The 19,968-nt window shown below is 36.2% G+C and overlaps 1 protein-coding gene across 1 annotated transcript in view; it reads right to left on the reverse strand.

Annotated features, from left to right (window-relative positions):
* LOC107085679 (neuronal acetylcholine receptor subunit beta-2-like) overlaps nucleotides 1–16,367 on the reverse strand; it is a 21,997-nt gene extending 5,630 nt beyond the window's left edge. Inside the window, exons 1-4 of the mRNA XM_015376151.1 lie at nucleotides 16,168–16,367; nucleotides 3,718–3,863; nucleotides 3,540–3,584; nucleotides 3,016–3,125 (exon numbers count right to left, since the gene is read on the reverse strand). Coding sequence (XP_015231637.1) covers nucleotides 3,016–3,125; nucleotides 3,540–3,584; nucleotides 3,718–3,863; nucleotides 16,168–16,264 — 398 coding nt within the window. The 5' untranslated portion in view covers nucleotides 16,265–16,367. The remainder of the gene's footprint in view (nucleotides 1–3,015; nucleotides 3,126–3,539; nucleotides 3,585–3,717; nucleotides 3,864–16,167) is intronic.
* Nucleotides 16,368–19,968: the final 3,601 nt, after the last annotated feature.

A 19,968-nucleotide genomic window follows, 5' to 3' on the forward strand; every position in this document is an offset into this window, starting at 1 on the left:
AAATTAACAAATGAGCTAATTAACAAAAAATACCTCTTCTGTAGCAAAAATTATTCAAAATGTACCAAAAACGAACAAACATATCAATAGACTATCTTTACTTTTGGAGTCCAGGTTGCTTTTCAGATTCCTTGCACCTCCATTGGACACCGAGACATATGTGCCTGCTTTGCACACTGTGAACAAAACTCTTTTGTAAATCGTTGGTAAACATACATTTGTGCCTTTGCATGTTGTTGGCGTACTGACAGCCACGCTATCTATATTCTGATTAAGAACAGCGCTGCCCGCACTGACGCGGCTCAGGGGTGATGTCACACGCAGCGTCGTGCGCAGTGCCTAGCGTCTGTAAATTTAATGGTCCAATGAAGGTAATTAAAAAAATCAGGACATTTCCTCACTTTCTAAAAAGACCCCGGGACGCCCAGGACAGGACGTGAAATACGAACATGTCCTGGGAAATAAGGACGTTTGGTCACCCTAGCTATACTGGAAGTGTTGAGGTGGGCTGTAAAGATGATTTATTTATTTATTATTTATCAGTGTAAGGAGTGAGAGGAGAGTAGAAATAATTGGATAAGCACAGAAAATGAAGTGATAATACTGAAAGCTGAAAATTGGAAATCTAAAAATAAGTGCTCAAAGGAACATTTGTGTAAAACTACATATAGAAATGTAATTTTTATGGTTAAATTAGAGATGAGATTCAAATAATGCAGTTTGGCGTTTTTGGTTCCTTTTTTAATCAAATGTGCCTAATTGACCTTTTGCATGAAAAAAAGGTCAACATTTTATAATGCTTATGACTAGAGATTGGACATTTTACAAAGTTGTCCACAACTTAAACAACAAGTGTAGTGAGTTGGAGAGGTCAACTATGAATTATACCCAAGATATAAAATATTAAACATATATTATTTTTTAAAGCGAGGGAGAAAAAAATATTTTTTGAACATGTTTAAAGTTATATAGCTCAAGTTGTGAAAATGTTACAGAGCTTGTACAGATATCTCCAGAAACTAAAAGATGTTAGCTTTCAAAAGAGTTACATCACGAGCCGGTGGATTTATGTTATTTTACTGGCTAATGGCAGTTTGGGTATGCAATTTGTTTTTGCAAAAACTATAAAAAGGTGGGAGCTAAGGCATTGAACAATCACACTATAAATTCAAATGCACAAAGCTCTCAAATAAAGATTCAGAACACAATATAATGGTTATCATACACAAAACAGAGTGAAAAACATAAGTAAGGGCCTTCTTAAATGAATGAACAGAGGTTAAAAATTCAAGAGATACAAATATATATATTTTTTTTTCTGGAGACAACAAAAAACATTTGAGGTTAATATACAAGACTATACACTAAGCTGAATCTGGTATTTTTTTTACATAATCAGGATAACTAATATTTTGACATCAATAATAAATTATATTGTTTTCTCAAGGATTTTTGAGCTAGAACAGATGATGGTACAACACATGGTGGGTTCTGAAAGAGCATTGAAGAGTAAACCTATACAAATTGTTATATACAACATTAAGTGGATGGAGACTAGTAGATGTGGCATTTTACTAAATGATATCACAGTACCCAAAAAATACTCTAAAGAAAGAAATAATACTTTTCCCAAGAAGAAAGTAAAACAACTATCTGACTGATGAAGAAGTTTCAAATGATATCTATTTTTTAGAAACTTGGTAACACAATGTATATGAGAGGTGAATGAAACCAAAGCATCAACCAGAGGCCTTCATATTAAAACAACTCAACTGGAGCAATTGATGTAGAATCCTGACATGTAAATAAGGCTCAGAGGCAGATATTAAGTTTTTCTTCTGAACTAAGAATCAATTTATAGGCTTGAAGCTAGACCTGAGCTGTGTCAAAGTCCTGCTGAAGAGATTATATTGGATTTGAAACGATTACTAAAGGTATCACCTGCAAATAGTTGAATATTGCAGTCAGTGCAAGCAAGAAGAAGGTTGTTGATAAGATTTTAAATTAGAAGAGGACCAAGTAAAGTACCCTGTGGCATACCTCAATCTATAAAACTGATATCCTATCTTAATATTACTTTTTTCTGTCTTCCATTTTTATAGAAAAAAAGCTTGTTTTCACTGCACTCTTTTTCTTTTTTATCCATCTTACATTTGGCATTTTATGTGGACCTGTTGTGTATTTAATATAATCTTCTAAATCATATAATCTTTTTAAAAAAAACATGAAACAACTGTAACAAGTCACAAGATTTTTTAACTGAAAAAAAACATAAACGTGACAAACAGCAGCTGGAATAGGACATAGCTCCCCCTTTATTTCCGTAGTCCAAAGCAACCTCTTCCAAATATGGTATGGGTCTGTTATGTGGTCAGTCTCTGAGCCTTTCTGCATGCTACAGCAAGGTGAACTAGATCACATCTTTCAAAGCTTCAGCCATCCCACTCATTGCCCTCTTTGGTGCTCTACCTCAGGGTTTTTCACTTCCTGTGTACTCAAGTGAGCTCTTTCATTTATCAGATTAGAGAAAATTGTGTCCTTTTTGCTAAACTCTGATGATAATTTATCTAATCTGGCTGCTCTTTCTAAAACCTGTCTCTACTTTAGACCTTGATTTGGCTTCAGAGCACACACATTGCTCTCCAGCATTACAAAATGTTTTGTTATGGTATAGTGACTCTGTGTAATTATTTGTGATCTGTTAAGATTTCTGTTTTTTAGTCAGTTTTCTTGCTCGTTATTTGTTTGTTTGTGTTGTTGTTTGTTAAATTTGTTTATTTTGGAGTTTTCTTTTTAAATGCTTCTTTAGTTTATCACATCCTTTGATGGTTTTGAGTGATTTGATTTTGTTAACGTTGAAAACTTGAAATAATAACGTTGAAAACAGGAAATAGAAAGCCAAAATTGAAAAAAGTAACATCTAAACAAAACAAATTTTCTTAAACCACTGATTTTACTGCAACATTGGTCACAGACCCACACACATTTACTGTATCTGTCATGAAGCTATCTTACTTGTTATAGAGGACGATATCTGGAAGCCAGATGTGCTGTGACGGCAGTCGTATTTTCTTTATTCCCTCATACTCGTTGGGATCCCACATTAATCGGTAGTCGTTCCAACCCTGATGCAAGATAAAAGTTATGAGATAACATGTAAAAACAAGCAAGGGCTTGTTTAAAAGATATCCATTATTTACCTTCGCTAGGAACTTTTAAATGATTCAATTCATACAAAGCAACATAAATGAATTTTGAGGTCATATGTAAACAAGGCTGGTTCATCCATGAAAGTATTGGTTGAGTCAGCTGTCACGGTGTATTTATAATAGTACACCAGAATTTTTGACTAACATGCTGTGAGCTGACCTCACCAGTGAACCGGCTTTATGTCTGTGCACAATTTTCCACAAACCACTGCACTGTGACAAACCTCAATGCATTTATGTGCATATGACGACTAACATGAACCACAGATATGATGCATTCTCACACACACACTTTTAAAGGGACAAACAGTAGAGTTCAACTGAACAAACCTGGGTTAACCAGCAGTTAGTGGTCATGATCTGCTCCCTCTCATTCTGAAACACCGGCAAACATGGAAACACAATTCAGACAAAGAAAACAAAAGAATCCTTTAAAATAGACATTCATAAGATCTGATGGTGTTATAGCAGTTTGTCCTTTCAGTGGTGGGATCCTGTGTTTAATTACCACGTTGATCAGCTGGGCCAGAGACACCTGTATGTAAATTGTGACCTGCTGGCTGTTGTTGACAGCTGGCCTGATCAGCTTGTTATACCGCTCCGGTGACAACAGCTGACTCACCAGCCTCTCCTCTACGTCTGCACACAGGGCAGCTGGGTACATAAACAGATAAACATACAGACAAAAAATAAGAAACTGTTGGAAACAAACTATACATTATGGACTGGAGGTCATTGTCATTGTCATACCAGTCTTGCATAAACTAAAGGCGTTTTCTAAAGCTCCCATTGTGATTTGTGTTTCTTTGCCTGTTATACTTTATGCCTTTCTATGGAAGATCTTTCCTGCCAAAAACAGAGAGCACACATTTTCAATTTGAGATTTCCTCTACATGCAATAAAAAACTTTTAATGTTCAAATTCAAGACTTCTGCTTTCTCTCAAATACATTATCTTCTCCATCAAATCTTTGTTCCTGCTCATGGATTTAATGCTTCTCACAGATAATTCCTCCTCTTGTTTACTTCCTTCTCTTTGGGCGCAAACCACTCTCTTCTCCAGTCAGAGATATGTTCGGAAACCCGTCGGCTCTGCTTTTGGATTTTTTTCACTCTCTCTCTCTCTCACGCTGGAGTTTGATCGTCACCTAGCAACTGTCCAGCCAATAGAAAGACAGCCTCAACCTAAGAGTCCAGTTCTTTTCTTCTACTGAGTTTGCAGTTACTGCTTACCGGTACTAATAATAAAATCGTTTTCAAATGTTTTCTTCTTATATGCCAGATCAAATACATGAACTCATAGGAAAAAAAAATTAATGGGTTAATTAAAAATTTTAGCCTCAATAAAAGTAGGCTACTTACTTGAGACTTGCTTCCTTTTTCATAATATGTTAGTCAGGGCTTGTGCTAATGCTGCCTTCATCAGAAATTAGGTAACTTTTCATTGTTGGTTGTGGAATCGCCCCTTAGAAATTTCTAGGCTTTTATTAATTTTTTTTCAAATTATTTTTGTTTTCAGCTTCATATCTTATCAGAATTAATATTGCAAAGCAATTTCATTATCAGTAAGGAGTAACAGGAAAACTCAGTAGAAGAAAACAAGTGCACCCTTTCTAAAGCTTTCGTTCTATTGGCTGGAATGGTTGCAAGGCGACGATTTGATTCCAGAGAGAGCAAAAAAATCCACAAGCTCAGCCGATGGGTTTCCGAGCATATCAGTAACTCAAACCGAGACTGGTTTGCATGCGAGGAGAAGGACGTAAAGGAGAGGAGAAAATAGATGTGTAAGAAGTAGTGTTGCACCGATACCGATACCAGTATCGGACGGGGCCCCGATACTGCCCTAAAATGGTGGTATCGGTATCGGCGAGTACCAACAAATAGGGCACCGATACCATTTTGAGAGCCATAAGTTTATTCAACTATTGTCACCCACTCCTGGTAGACAATAAAAAGTTCTACTGGATTCACTTTGTATTAGATTTTTTCCTGCTTCGCAAACGTAGGCAGCAGCTTGACAAAGCCATGATGGCAATTATTTTACATTATTATGGTATCGGTATCGGCTGATACTGCACAGCCAGGTATCGGGTATCGGTATCGGGGCCAAAAAATGGCATCGGCGCAACACTAGTAAGAAGCATTAGATCTGGTAGCAGAAACAAGGATTTGAAGCAGAAGAGAATATATATGAGAGAATACAGATGTTTTGATTGGGAGCATTACAAGTTTTGAGTGCAAGTAAAGGAAATCCTGCTCTTAAATTTAAAAAGTGTGCTCTTGGTTTTACTTCAGATATTATAGGCATATAAAGTCACAATTACTACTGCTCAGCCTTTGCAAACTCCATCAGTGGTAAAGAGCCCTTGGTGGCAGTATGAGGATGTGGTTTAGAATCTCCTTCCATACAAAATAACACCTGTTATCAGAAAGCAATTTTAATCCAGAAAAATATAAAGATTATACTTTGCAACCAGTAGCAATCTCATATTTCGTCTCTAATGGACCAAACCTTGTTCAATAAGATGCTAACGCTTGACTGCCCCATTTCCATTGCAATTAAAAAGCCTGGAGCATTTGAAAGCCTTTCCATACACATTTACCCAGGTAAATTCAGATTCCCATGTCTTTACTGTCCTGGGACTCTGGTCACCCTAGAGACCAAGTACGTTTTGGATTTTTGAGGGGTGGTTTGTGTACAGCTGCAGTGCTTTGTTTCAACAGTGGTGGCAGTAACCAGTGAAGAGAAGAATGCAAAAGTTTTTTCATGAAATATGTTTTTAAACGAGAAAGTACAAAACTTAATCCATCAAATGATCAAAATTTAAAACTTAATGATTAAAATTATGATTGTACTTTTAAATATATTTTTACAGTGGCAGTTCCTCTAACCTCTTATATTATAACCTCTAATGTGAGTTATGCTCTAGCCCCTTCTCCACTGAAAGCGAAGGGTTTTAAAGCGCCAGGATGTCTTCCCTCCATTAAAGACATTTCATCCCAACGCTGAGTGTCCCGAGCCCGTAACATCATAAATGACCCCTCACACCCCCACCATGGACTGTTATCCCTGCTGCCCTCTAGGAAGAGGCTTCACAGCATTCAATGCAGGACCAGCAGATTCCATAACAGTTTCTTCCCCACTGCCATTAGCTGAATGTTTTGTAAAATGGGTTATTTTATTGTATTTTATTATATTTATCATATTTTATTATTTGAAGAGTTATTATTTATTATATTTATTATTAAAAACCATGAAATGTTAGAAATGTAAATATACAGTCCTATGTTTATATTACTCTTTTTATGTATTTTTTTTGTGTGTTTTTTAAGGCTGCACTTTTAAAAAATTTAATTGCCTGGAGAGCTGTTCTTAACGAAATTTCTTTTTGTTTACATTTGTGTACACAAAATGAAAAAATAAATCTGTCTAAGTCTAATAGTCCTGTCTAGCTAGTAGGCCAGTAAGGCTAAGCAGATGGTAGTAACAGTGGGAATCCTGAAAGGGAGATGTAAAGCCCAGCCAGCAGCTCAATGATGTCCTGATATCTGTAATTGTCTGCAGTGACTGAAAGAGAATATAAACCACTCATGAGGTATGTGTTAAAACTGCGAGAGTCACAATTTAAAATGTAATGTTTCACAAGAACGTTTTGACTGTTGGTTAATGTAGGTATGAATTTGATTGCTTTGCCACAGTTTAAAGAAAACTATTCAGAGTAATGAGCTACAGGGGCTCTGTTACTTTTCTTATTAGAAACAAGAATTACACGTTCTCTTTAGAATGACTTTTCATGTATAACTACTGTACTATAACCCTCTTCATGTATAAAAACACAATTTTTAATTTAAAGTCTTTCACGATTCTATGCTAACAGGACGGCAAGAGAGATCACAAGTTGGTCGCCGTTTCTTGGCTTGTGGGGATTTTTCCATCATCAAATCTAAAGCTTGTACTTTATATAAATATACGCTTATGTGGAGATGTGGACTCATAAAACATTTTGACTTAAAACATTTCCTGTTTGTGATGTAGATATCTAAGATTTGGCTGGTCACTCTCATAAAAAAAACTGTCTTAATTAGTTTTGAGTTTTTATTTTTAATGAATCATAAAATTAAAAAGCAAATCTGGCAAGATTTATGTTGATAAAAGAATTAAAGTTCAAATAAATATTTTAAGGTTAGCATTTACTTACAGCTTGTCAGCTGGAAGTAAAGGGAGAACCACTTGATGTTCCAATTACCGCCTTCTATACTGATGGTGTAGTAAAGTTGTCACGGGGCCTTGTGAGTCATGGGAAAGACAGCTGATGAATTAGCCAGTTACCTAGCTATTAGAAATCCTGGCACTTTAAAACCCTCTGCTTTCAGTGGAGAAGGGGCTAGAGCACAACTCCAGAACAAAGGAGTGAAGAGGATAGAATGGCCTCCACTATTCTCTGACCTCTTTAAACTCATGCCGGATCACCTTAGGCATGTCTGCTGGAGTGACAACCATAAGTATTGAAGCTGGCTATCTAAAACTCAAGCAAAAGAATGGGATGCTTCAGAAGGCAGTGGTCAACACGTCTTAACTCAAATAATCCCCTTAAACACCAGATATTATTAAGACATTGGTTTTTAGGCTAGATCTTGTTGGTTCATCATAATCTTGATTTATTCCAGAAATTGTTGTTAAAAATTAGGCTGTGTTCAGTCAGTCGGATTTTCTCCCACTATAGTCCAATAATACATATTATTAAAGATGAAAAGACGTAATTTTCAGATTGTTGAAAAGACAATGAAAACTGTGTTTGCTTTTCACTTTTCACTCAAATATAGACGTCCTTTGGACGTAAATGAGGAAATCTTTTCAATGTCTTTGCAACCAAAGTTTTCTCAGTGGGTGGGAAGTATTTTCCCTTACTTTATTGTTCCATTTATTTTGTGGAAGCCACCAGTGCAACAAGAATCTCACTATGGATGCTAACACCACCATTACTGTAAGGTCTTGCAGGAATCTTATCTTTTATTTTAAGAGGTAATAGATGCTCTGAGAGAAACTAACCTTTACATAGAATATTCCAGTAGAACAAGGGTATAACGGTCAATTTTACTCCGGATCACTCTCCAACAAGCCTCTAACAAAATGCAGACTAAGATCATGATCTTAAAAGATTCTATATGAGAGGAGTCAAAATGCATGTGTCTTTTTTTTTACGTGCACTAAGTGGGCATGTTGCAGGGGATCTACAAAGATTTCTGTGCAGATGGTTTCCCCAATTAAAATGAGCAGCATGAAAGTCAGTGTAAAAGAAAGATGAGGTTCAAAGCCATAGAGATGGCCAATCAAAAAAAGTTTTAAAAAATAAATAATAAATAAAAATACAAATATTATTTATTGTGCTATTTGTAGCCTAAGTCAAAGTGCAAAGAAAAAAAGTAAAGGAAAATACAACAGAATCATGCTTCATACATACACCTTAAATTAGTTTGAGAGAAAAAACACATCTGTGATAGAATATTTCTGAGAGTACTAGATAACAAGTTTGGAGATAGATAAAAAATCTCAGTCAGCAGACCAGATGTTTGGACAACCTTCTTCAAACATGACTAATTATACCCAAAGAATGTAGATTAATAATAACTATTGTAATTGAGTTTAAAATAAATGATCTCCAAAGCAGTTTTAAGCATAAAGCTATATTAAGTTAGCATTTCACCTGAATCTGAAAGGTAAAAAAGAAAGCACATGATTTAATTCTCTATAATTAACCAAATTCATACTTTTTCTCAAATTCTAATGGCCGCTTTTTACTTCTTATGAAGCTTAAGTCTTTTGGAGACTGCAGAAAATTTTAGACTAAGACAATAATTTATCTTCCAGCTGAACATTCACCCAAAACAACAACCAGTGCTGCAGTAAAATGTTTCAGATGAGAATACATTAGAATGGCCTAGTTAAAGCCCAGCCCTTAATCCAAGAAAAGATTTTTCAACAAGAATTAAAAATGGCTTTTTATTGACACTCTTCATTTATTCAGAGTTTTCTGATTTCTTTAAAAGTCTAGTCAGAAAGATCACCCACCCACCTTAAAATTGGTGAAACAAAGTATGGAGTCAAAAGATTGAAATCAAATGCCTGCCACACTTCCAATGGGTCAAATGTTTTAGAAATCCTGTATAGTTTTCCTTACACTGCATTATTATGAAAATCTCAATAAAAAGGCAAATATTGAAGTTTCTGGGCAAATTTTGAATAGATTTAAAGGGTATGGTAATTATTGCAAGCACTGTGTATTTAATGACAAGCACAATCATAAGAGCAAATCTCAGCAAAAGGAATGAATAAAATTTAGGGTTCTTATTGCAGCGTTTTCACCTTGAAAAGTGGGCCCTTCAGTGGGGTTTTCTTTTTTGCTATCTTCTTGGCTGATCCACAGGCAACTTAAGATGTCAGCTTTACTTTAAAAATGTAAAAGGGGCAGTATAAAAATAAACTGGACCACAAAATATTCATCAACTGGGAAAGAAAAATGTCTTAATGTGTTTGCTGGAGAGGATGGAAATCTTGGAGAGATGTTGTGCAGATCTTGAGAGCTGACGTAAGTGTTAATTCTGACAGCATAGATCTAAAGAGCAAATAAGGTGAGAATAAGATGTATAGGCTGACGTAAGCTAAGACTGAGTTTTGTGTCTAACAGTGGATCTCATAACACATGTATGCACACCCACAGAGAAAGACACTTCGGTCCGCCTCAATGCACTCTCCTCACGTCAATAATTCATGGCCACTCAAATAAAAATACCATCTTCTGTGGTGCAGAGAGACTAAAACATAATCATAGATTAATCTTCAGCACTTTCCCATCCTCCTAAAACAAAACAAAAAATAGAAAAGTCCATCAGACAAAGAGATAATTATGATATAGATTTCCTGGTGTGTTCAAATGAGACAGATTCTGTCGTCAGGTGACTATTGATGAAAAAAAAAACTTCTGCATCCTTTGGATTTCTTTTTAGGATGGTAAATAATTCAGTAAACTGCCATCTGTGGTGGACCAAAACATTTCAGGCTTCAGCTGTACTTGGATTTACTCTCGCTGCCCTAATCCCTTGTTCTTTTAACCCTTAGATGCACACGTGGGGTAAAAATGACCCAATGTGTTGTAATTCATTAAAACCTTTTGAATGAGAAGCAATAATTTATTCATATTCCAGGTATTCCACATAAAACAAGCTTCTGCCATGTATCCATTTCTCATTATTTTTTCATAAATTATAAGATATTACAATTTTTGCATCACTACCCCATTCTCCCACAAGTGTTGTTTCTATGGAACCTTCTACGAACCTTTAATTCTTAGACTCTCTGACTGTCCCACTTAAACACCAGATTTCCTTTCTCACATTTAAAGCAACTTTGACCGTCAATATTGTCCAACTCCACCCAGTTCATTTTTTACACAGCGACTTCATTATCTCCACTAACATTAGTCTCCATAACTTATTTTTATTAACAGAATTTGTGATCAAATCAGGAATCAAATATGTGAAATGTGTGATCAGATTTGGTATTGTTCAAAGTATAGTATTTAGGTAGGTAATACAGTATTGTGTTAGTTAACAGTAGCTAACATCAATGTTACCAAAGGATTGTTGGCCAACAAACACACAGTTATATACCTTCTTGTCTTGCTATATGTATTGAGGACCATATGACTCCCATGACTTACAATGTTTTTCAGTCCTTTTTAACCCTCTCTATGCCCTAACCCTGAAAATAACCCTACACCTGACCTTTACCGGTGCATACCTCACCTGAACCCTACATTATACTCAATTCACGGCATAACCCTTACCTTACTGTACGCAAAAAAGCTTGTGAGGACCACAACTGGGGTGGCCGGATGTCTAGTTTTAGGCCGGACAGTCCGGATTTTCATTGCATTGTACAGCGTACTGCGGAGCATCCAGACGGACATGTATTTGTCCTCCTTTATGAGACACAAGGCTTGTAGAGCATTTTTTTTTTCCATTTTTGCTGGGGTGCAGCCCAATACCCAATCATAGGATGTAAAAAAAAATGCATTGACTATCTGGTCTAACAGATGATTGGCCAAGAGTGGTCCCGTGTCCGAAAAATGTGCTTGTCATTGGTTAAAAAAGTAAACAAAGATCAAAGTGCTGCTTAGTTATATATTGAAAAAAAGCAAGACCTCATTTATCTCTGAATGGACAAATGAGCATGACTTCATAACCAAATGTAGTCCAGAATCATTCCATGACTTCTGCATACTTTGCCGATGCAATGTGGACATTAGCAGTCAAGGAAAACCTGCAACTGAACTGCATGCGAGTACGGGTAAACAGAATTAATACACAACTCTTCAAAGAGGGCTTTTTTTTCATGAAGTTTCGTCGCCCCTGGATGCGAAAATAACTGCTGTGGAGCTGTGCAAGGTGGGCAATACTGTAAATAATCACCATTCCTACAGAAAGGTAGACCCACAGCTAAAGAGATGAACATAAAAACAGTTCTGCTGCACACTCACAGACACTGAAGACAACTTCCCAAAACACAGAAGCTCTTTAAATAAAAAGGTATGCTTTTTGAGCAGTTGAATGTGTATTTTTACAATCTCTTTTGTTATTTGAATAAAATATTAGGCTTCTTTTATCCTGAATGTTACGTTTTATATTTAAGTCCACACGTTATGCTTTGTGGCATTCTGCGTTTGAAAGATTCAGCTCAGTAGTCACATTTTAAACACCACAATGTATTGAGTAAATACAAATATTTTTAACTCTTTTTGACTTTTCATTGATATTTTTTGCTATTCAGATACACAAGTATCCTCTTTAAAAACCTCAAAATTGTACTAGAAATGAGACTTTACCAGATTATTATGTATACCTTAGTAATTTATTGATATGCAGCATAATGTCCTCCTTGCTGGAGCTATAGAAATTGCTATACATAGAGGGTATACAAAATGAAATTTGGGGGGAAGAGATTAGGTATTGGGAGACCACTCATCCATCCTCAACCATTTGTTCTGATCCTACCAGATGTTTATTATCTATTATCTATTATTATCTTGAGGTATCTGACTTCTTTTGGGTCCTTTGCCTCGTTCTCTCCTCTTTTGAGAATATTTCCTATTAGAACAATGCGGAAGATAACCAAAGTAATAACTCCATCTCACTGGATTCGTTCCTACCCTGAGTTTTCATTCAATGAAGTGACCAGACATATATACCTGTTTACACTAAAAAGGGACATATCAAGCTCTGAAAATAGATTTAATATGTTCTCAGCTACAGCATTGTGACTTTTAAAAGAAAGGTCAGCTTGGGTTCTACCTAAATTCGAAATAATATACTCACACTAAATACATACAATATGCTTAGCCAAACACTATAAATCTTAAGGAGGAATTGTTAGGATGTTATTAGTATATTTATTCGGTGGGAAAAATAAAAATGTGAGTTTTTTTTAGGCACAAAATCATTATTAGTTAAATTGTTGATCTCCCTAAAAAACTGAAACATGTTTAAAAAAAATGGAGTGAGTCAGCTGCAAAGAGAAGACTTAAGATACCAATTAAAAATATGGGTTATTTAGAGAAATTGTACATGGAACAGTGATCAAACGGGCTTTGTTTAAATCTTAAAATTATTAGGCCATACAAAAACCCTGGTTTATTTGCTGCATAAGGCTTCATATATATATCATTCACTCGGTCACACACAAATGATGTATGTCCTTTCGATGAGGATCTTATTAAAGAATGATCAGCACTTTTTCACAGCAAATTAGATATTTATAGGGAGAGAATTCCAAAACTCAGTGACAGGACAGGAGATTCCTTTTTTTTGGTTTGTTTAATATCAGCGAGATATGGATCATTTTATTTTTTATTTAGTTATATTTACAGCACATGAAGAACTACTGAAATTATTCTCAGATTACACATAAATAGATTCATTCATTCCACGGGAGGAAAGGAATTACTTTAGGTTTAGGATTAGGATTCAGTCAATAACAACCTAAAGAGCCTACTGGCACAATTTGAGGGCATTCTATGGGATTGATAGCAGCTTATAATGGCAATTTGCCTGCAAACAGCCACTTAACTGTGTAAAAGAAGACTGAATCAACATAAGGAGGGACGCATGGTATGAACCACAGGTTCTATATATTAGAACAATGTTTTTATTCTTCATCCTCACCTGCTGCCAGAAGATTTCAACTAAATAGATACATTGATCTACTACCATTCATGAAATATCCCGTAATATTTTCACGGTAACAACAGGCTATGGCAAGCTGTTTTCATATGTACTAGATATGTATGATATGTACTAGATATGTATGATCTGTACTAGTTTTACTGGACATGTTTTCATTGTTTAAATTACCATTTCAAACAAAATGACATTCTCCACATCTAGAATAAACATTCTGGAAGTCTAGAGAAGTGTTTTTAGTAAATGTAAAAACAGCCTGCCAAAGCCCGCCTCATATAAACATGCTTTAACTGGAGCAACAATCTTCTCCTTAGCCATTTGCCACTCCTTTGTAGCTGTAGCGCTGTTTCTCTGTGCTTTAAACACATTTTCCTTTTCTGCATTAAAATCTCTAGTTTCAGTGGGCTGAAATAGGCACTTCCTGTTGCCTGTTGTCATGGTGACTTGTCAAATTGGTGCTCCACCAATAATTGCTTTTCATTACTTTTTTGCACACACGCTTAACTCTGAGTGGACCTAGTTAAAATTGATTGAACTAATTGATGGCACCCATTGTGAAACCAAACACTCAGAGTTCCCGACTTTGGCTAGATCAATTTAGAGTTGTGGATTTGAATCTGAATTTATTAAACCTACTTCATGAAACGGACCCTTGCTCTCCAACTACTCCTCTAGGTGGTAGGGACAGTTTGTTTCTGAATGGTAGCATGCTCTGTGTACATTTAAAACTTTGGAAACATATCAAATCCCTTCATCTTTTTAAAATTTTGCATCCACAAACAATGTATTTTATCAGACTAACACAAAAAGGAGTGCCAATCTAAAAAAAAAAAAAAAAACATTTCAAAAAGGTTTGTTTAAGGTTTTTACAAATTAAACTTTTAAAAACATGTTTCAAGCATCATACATGAAATTATTGTGAACACAGCTGTCGGCCTGAATGCACCTTAAGAAGTGATCGCTGCAAACTCTGCTTGCCAGCTCCGTCTCTTCATGGCACCCACCCATATTATTGGCCTTTTGGGGCTTTAGGGGAGCGATAAAATTAAAGTCTTTTTTCCTTGTCAGTTGGTACACCGATATGCTGAGCATAATCCTGATCCATGATCCCATTTGTCTCTGTGTTTTCAAGGTTATATAGAGAAAAAAATAAAATAAATAGCTTCAGGTCGTGTTCTATGTGCATTTTGTTTTATTGTCCAAAGAGGAGTAGCGAGTAACAAAATTGACTGACATCAGATGCATGTCTTCTATAAAGGCCTCAGAGGTTTGTAACAGAAAATAAGAAACTAAACAGTTTCATGAGACAAAGACTGTTAAAAAAAGGAAGATTAAATGAGGATTTGGACAGTTCAACATATTCCATGATTTGAGTACCTTAAAAGAAAACTGTTTACTCCATCATGCCCTGTCAGGCTGAATGGAGGTTTGAAAAGAGGACCCAAATGCAGAGACTGAAGCTGAAGGTGGTTTCTTGTAGATTTATCAAAAAAGAAAAAAGGCAACAGAAGCAACAGCAAAAAAAAAAGAAGAAGAAATACAAAAAACTAACAGGGGAAGAAATGAAACCAGCAAACAGTGACTGAGCAGGAGGTGCATATATGGGAGAGAGAAACAAAGACTAATCAGCAGATTGGGAGCAGGTGTGAACAGAGGAGTCTAGAAGGGAGCTAGGGAAAATGAGACTGACACAAGAGGGCAACAGAGTGCAAACAAGAAATACCTAAGAACTCAGATACAATCAAAAATAACTAGAATAACAAATAAATGGAAATAAAACCAATGAAAACTCAAAGATAAAATTTAAACAGAACCAAAACCATGACAGGCCCAAGCTAAATCCATAGGAGCTCCAGAGATCAAAGCTTAGTTGGGAAATAGGGCAACTTTTTTATAAAAGTGGTTAAACAAAACACAGAGTTGAAAATAATCTGTAAGAAGACTTGTTTGCATGAGCAGTGTAGGTGTGTGATTTGTACCAGTCAAATTGCTCTAAAAATCGTGGTCCAAAAGGTTCTATGTAGATGTGAGGGCCAATTTATTTTTGTTTGTTTTTTTAAACCATGCATGATTTATGCATCAGTACACCTGTTACAATTAGGGACTCTACTAAAAAAAAAAAAAAATCAAAATAACCCTCCAAATTTTGTGGTTGTAACATTAAGTATGTAAAATGTTATGTTGAAAGTCAAAGTAGTGTATATACTGTTGGGCAAATAAGAAATAGGATTTTTTCCTAATTTGAATTACCTTATTTTTGCACGCTATGCAGCCACATTACAAAACATAAAACACAATTTTTTGCTTCTTAGATTAAGGTTTAAATCAAAGGTATGCAATCAATGCACACACAATCATATTTCACTCCACCTGTTCTTTGATTAAAGGAAGTTAATTGAACCCTGTGCTGTAATGTCCTACTCTTACTGCATGCAGCATGATGGTATTTTTACACGATAAAATTAACTATTGATTAAACACTTGCACAGAAAAAATATACAATGTATAATACAGTTCCAAATGTAGTCTCTGAACTTAATAAACAAATATTTCATGCTTTGGGTCAGGAAATGCAATAACCTTTTACTACAGACGAGGAATAATTAATATGGTCAAGATACTGTGCAACAAGAAGCAAGTAAAGGCAGGTTCAAGACGCCAATCCAAAATAAAAATAAAAAAACAACGAAAGAAAAAAAGCAATATTTTAGAAAACGACTCACCTGCCAGGGCAGAAACCAACAGAGCCAGCGCTGTTTTCAGGGGGACCGCCATCGCTGCCTCTCCTCCGGAGCGACACACGCTCCCAAACTTCCACATAAACGGAGATTGTTGCGTTTTAAGTTCCCTAAATCAGTGCGTCAAACCAAAATAAAAACAAAACAAAAAAAGCAATAAAAAACATTACAGCGGTGCCATACTATCAGACTCTGTAGCTGAAAGGCATTTGATGAAGGTCTTTGTGCATCTAGAGGATGGAGAGGAGCGCATGCTGCAGACTGCAGGGAGGTCTTCCGCAACAGCGCACCGACTTCAGCTGCTGTGATTGCGCGCAGGGAAAAGAAGCATGTTTTCCTCAGGGAAGCGAAGTTTCTTTAATAGAAATTACTAGTTAGATGCAAGAGAGAATTGAATATTGTTGTTTTTTGTTTTAAACTGATCATTCTTAGGGTAAAAGATGAAATCTCTCGGGTCCTCACATCGCATTGACTTCGTCCGTTTTGCTCTCTGTTGATTGATCCACACGGTTTGAAATTTTGGCCGCAGAAGGGAATTTTCAATGCAATTCAGTTTATTTCTATAAAGTTTTCTATCTAAGAAAAACCAGTTGATTGCATCAACTCATTGACTCCAATGCAACCCCTCACACTAATCATACTTGCAATGACAGTGGAGAGGAAAAACTACCTTTTAACAGGAAGAAACCTCCAGCAGAACCAGGTTCAGTGAGCGGCCATCTGCTGAGGCCGACTGGGGTTCAAGGAGACAGAAGCAGAGATGCAAAAAGCAACTGTAAAAGGCGGCCCTGTACAGGAAACACACAGCCAGGCAGAAGAGCTCAGAGCCAACTCCCATGTCAGTGGATGAAGAGAGCACATCCAGCCAGTCACAGTCAGAGAAACAGGACTACACTGGAAAAACAGGCCAATCTCCAACATCTATAAACAAGAGAAGTTATCAAAACCTCAGAGATGTCCTTCTGATAACCTTTAAAACCCATTAGTTAATGAAACCAAACTAATCCAATTTAAATGAATTCCCAAATGAAATTCATGAAGTCAATATCTTGAGAGTTGATTTCTTGCCAAAAGCATAAAAACCATAGATCTCTTATCTACATCAACATTGCTACCCTATTTATTTCCACTAAAGCTCTGAACAAATTACACCTTATGATATAAATAAACCAGGGTTTTTGTATCAAATATGATCAAGCAAGAAGCTGACTAAAACACGCTGGTGGACCAACTTGTGTCAATGTAGAAAAGATTACTTAATGTGAACTAAACAAAAGAGATGATTGAATTTTTCACAAAAATTAACATATTATACTCTCATTTATTTGATACATTTGCATTTTATACTCTTGCAAACATTTCACTGATAAAATTGTCACAGCTCAAGTTTAAAATGCATTCTATTAGCCTGTCCTGCCATGTTACAGCTGGCTAATCCTGATGAAGATGCAGCCTAAAAGCCGCAAAGATGAATAAAGATTTCATCAGAGAGGGGGAATCACCAAAACAGCAAGACTTGCACACAAGCATTAAATATAATGATACAATCTGAGGTCTTTCTTTGTTCTTATTGAAGGTGACATACAGAACATTGCATATGAGAGATTTCAGTTCATGTTTTAGGGCTTGATTTGTGTTTCCATTCAGTGATAGTCTAGACTCTTTTCAAACCCTCCTTGAAACTGAAAAACAAGAGGGCTTGGAAAATGGGTAGAATCTGATTTATTGTATCTAATGAGTTGTAATTAATTTAGATTTTCCTCTAAGCAGAGATTTTAATGTTGACTCCGATAGCAATGTCATTGAAAGGCAAAGAAAATAGAAAGGTAACCAGATAAGAGCCTAATATGATTTATAGCAGGTTTGGTCAAGTTAGACTTGGTTTCTAGAATTCCACTGCTCAGTGTGACTGACCGCAGGCCAGGAATTGAACCTAGAACCTTCTTTCTGCAAGCTCATTTTGGGACAGTTGTTATGATAAATAACCATTGCAAGTTGTTTTTGTTTCTTTTGTTGTTTGTATGTTCTTTTTTACTACAGGAAACGGCTGGTAGAAATCTCAAAAGCTGAAATTATACTGAAATAACTTCCACAAGTTCCAGGCATAACTTGAAAAGGTTGCTCCCAGGATGCAGAGCAGGAGCAAGGAGAAGAAAGCGAAGGAGGGGATTAATCTGTTCCACTAATCATGATGGGCAATCTGAGATCTTTAGCAAACAAGTTGAAACTAGAACAGCACTTGGAGAGCACAGACCTCCACCAAGAAGCATATTTTGCCCCAAATAGTGACATCCATATAGCTAAAATTCACACATGATCTGGATTATTACCACGTTTAAGTTAGTTATTTTCCGTTCCTTGGCCAAGTAAGCCTCTGGTAAAGAAAAAAAATATCTATTCATACGTTTTCAATTGATCCTGCTAACAAACCAATAACATCTCTGCTCGTTCCGCAATGATGTCCACAGTAGTTTGTATCTCTCTGGGGCTTTTTATGACCCCATGGGTTAGTTGTTGATTGACTCTTAGTATAATTTTGTAGTTCTTCCTTTTGTTTTGTAGTGTACCACTGTGTAAACCAAGAGAATGTAACACATTGTAGACAAATAGATGTCAGAGACTTTCTTGTGCTTAAAGCTTAAATTTCTTTAGGTCTGGTTGTGGTGTGTTGCTTTTAAAGTTTTTTATCCTGCTTCATGTTTTCAGACCAGAAGGGTTCTGTTTAAGTAGTTTTACAGGTAAGACAAATAAACAAATAATTTGTGGCTAATTACAGCTAATCCATATTCAGTAATGCTGATAATAGTATTCTTACAGGAGGCCAGGATAGTTTGGGTTTTTCAAACAAATGGAAATGTACAAATAATTTTCAAGGCCCTATATGATAAGAGCCTTTTCATCATTCTGCTTCACTCTTTATCTATTCTCCCATTCTGCAGTATTTGTTAGTTCAATCTATAATATTATGTTCTCTCTGTTCTTTCTCATCACAGTAGCTTCATCTGGTCCTTTCCTGTTTTGCTGTGACACCATCCATTCAGTGTAGACCTGTTTCTCTGACTGTGACAAATTGGATGTGTTCTCTTTCATCCTCTGACATGGGAGCTGCCTAGGAGCTCATCTGCCTGGCTATGTGTTTCCTGCACAGGGCTGCCTGTGGAGCTGGTCGACAGTAAACTTTTGTACCTCTGCTGGAGGTTTCTTCCTGTAAAAAGGGAGTTTTCCTCTCCACTGTCACTAAAAAAAACTTTGAGTTAATTTGACTGTATGATCTGGTTGATTTGTCTCTATAAAAAGCTTTTAGATGACGTGTTGTGAACTGGTGCTATATAAATACATTGAATTGACTTTATGTTTTGGATCATTGCCTTGGAAAATAAATGTCTGTTCCAGTCTTAGGTCTTTTGCACACTCTAGCAGGTTTTCTTCTCCTGTATTTGGCTCCATCCATCTTCCCATCCATTTTAGCTATCTTTACTGTCCCTGATTAAGAAAAACAGGTCCAAACCTGTTTGACAGTTGTGAAGGGTTACAGGGTACAGGGTGATGGGCTGTGTTGCTTTTACGCCAAACCAAAAAAGTAAAAAAAACAACAACACACTGGTCTTTGTTTTCCATGTTTGAAGATGTTTCGCTTCCTACCCAGGAAGCTTTTTATATATATATATATATATATATATATATAACCCTATCTGTCACCGGTCCTGTTCATAACTTTTATGGACAGGATTTCTAGGCGCAGCCAAGGACCGGAGGGGGTCTGGTTTGGGGACCAGCGGATCTCGT

This window comes from Cyprinodon variegatus, unplaced genomic scaffold, assembly GCF_000732505.1.
Source record: "Cyprinodon variegatus isolate N-32 unplaced genomic scaffold, C_variegatus-1.0 Scaffold130, whole genome shotgun sequence".
NCBI lineage: Eukaryota > Metazoa > Chordata > Actinopteri > Cyprinodontiformes > Cyprinodontidae > Cyprinodon > Cyprinodon variegatus.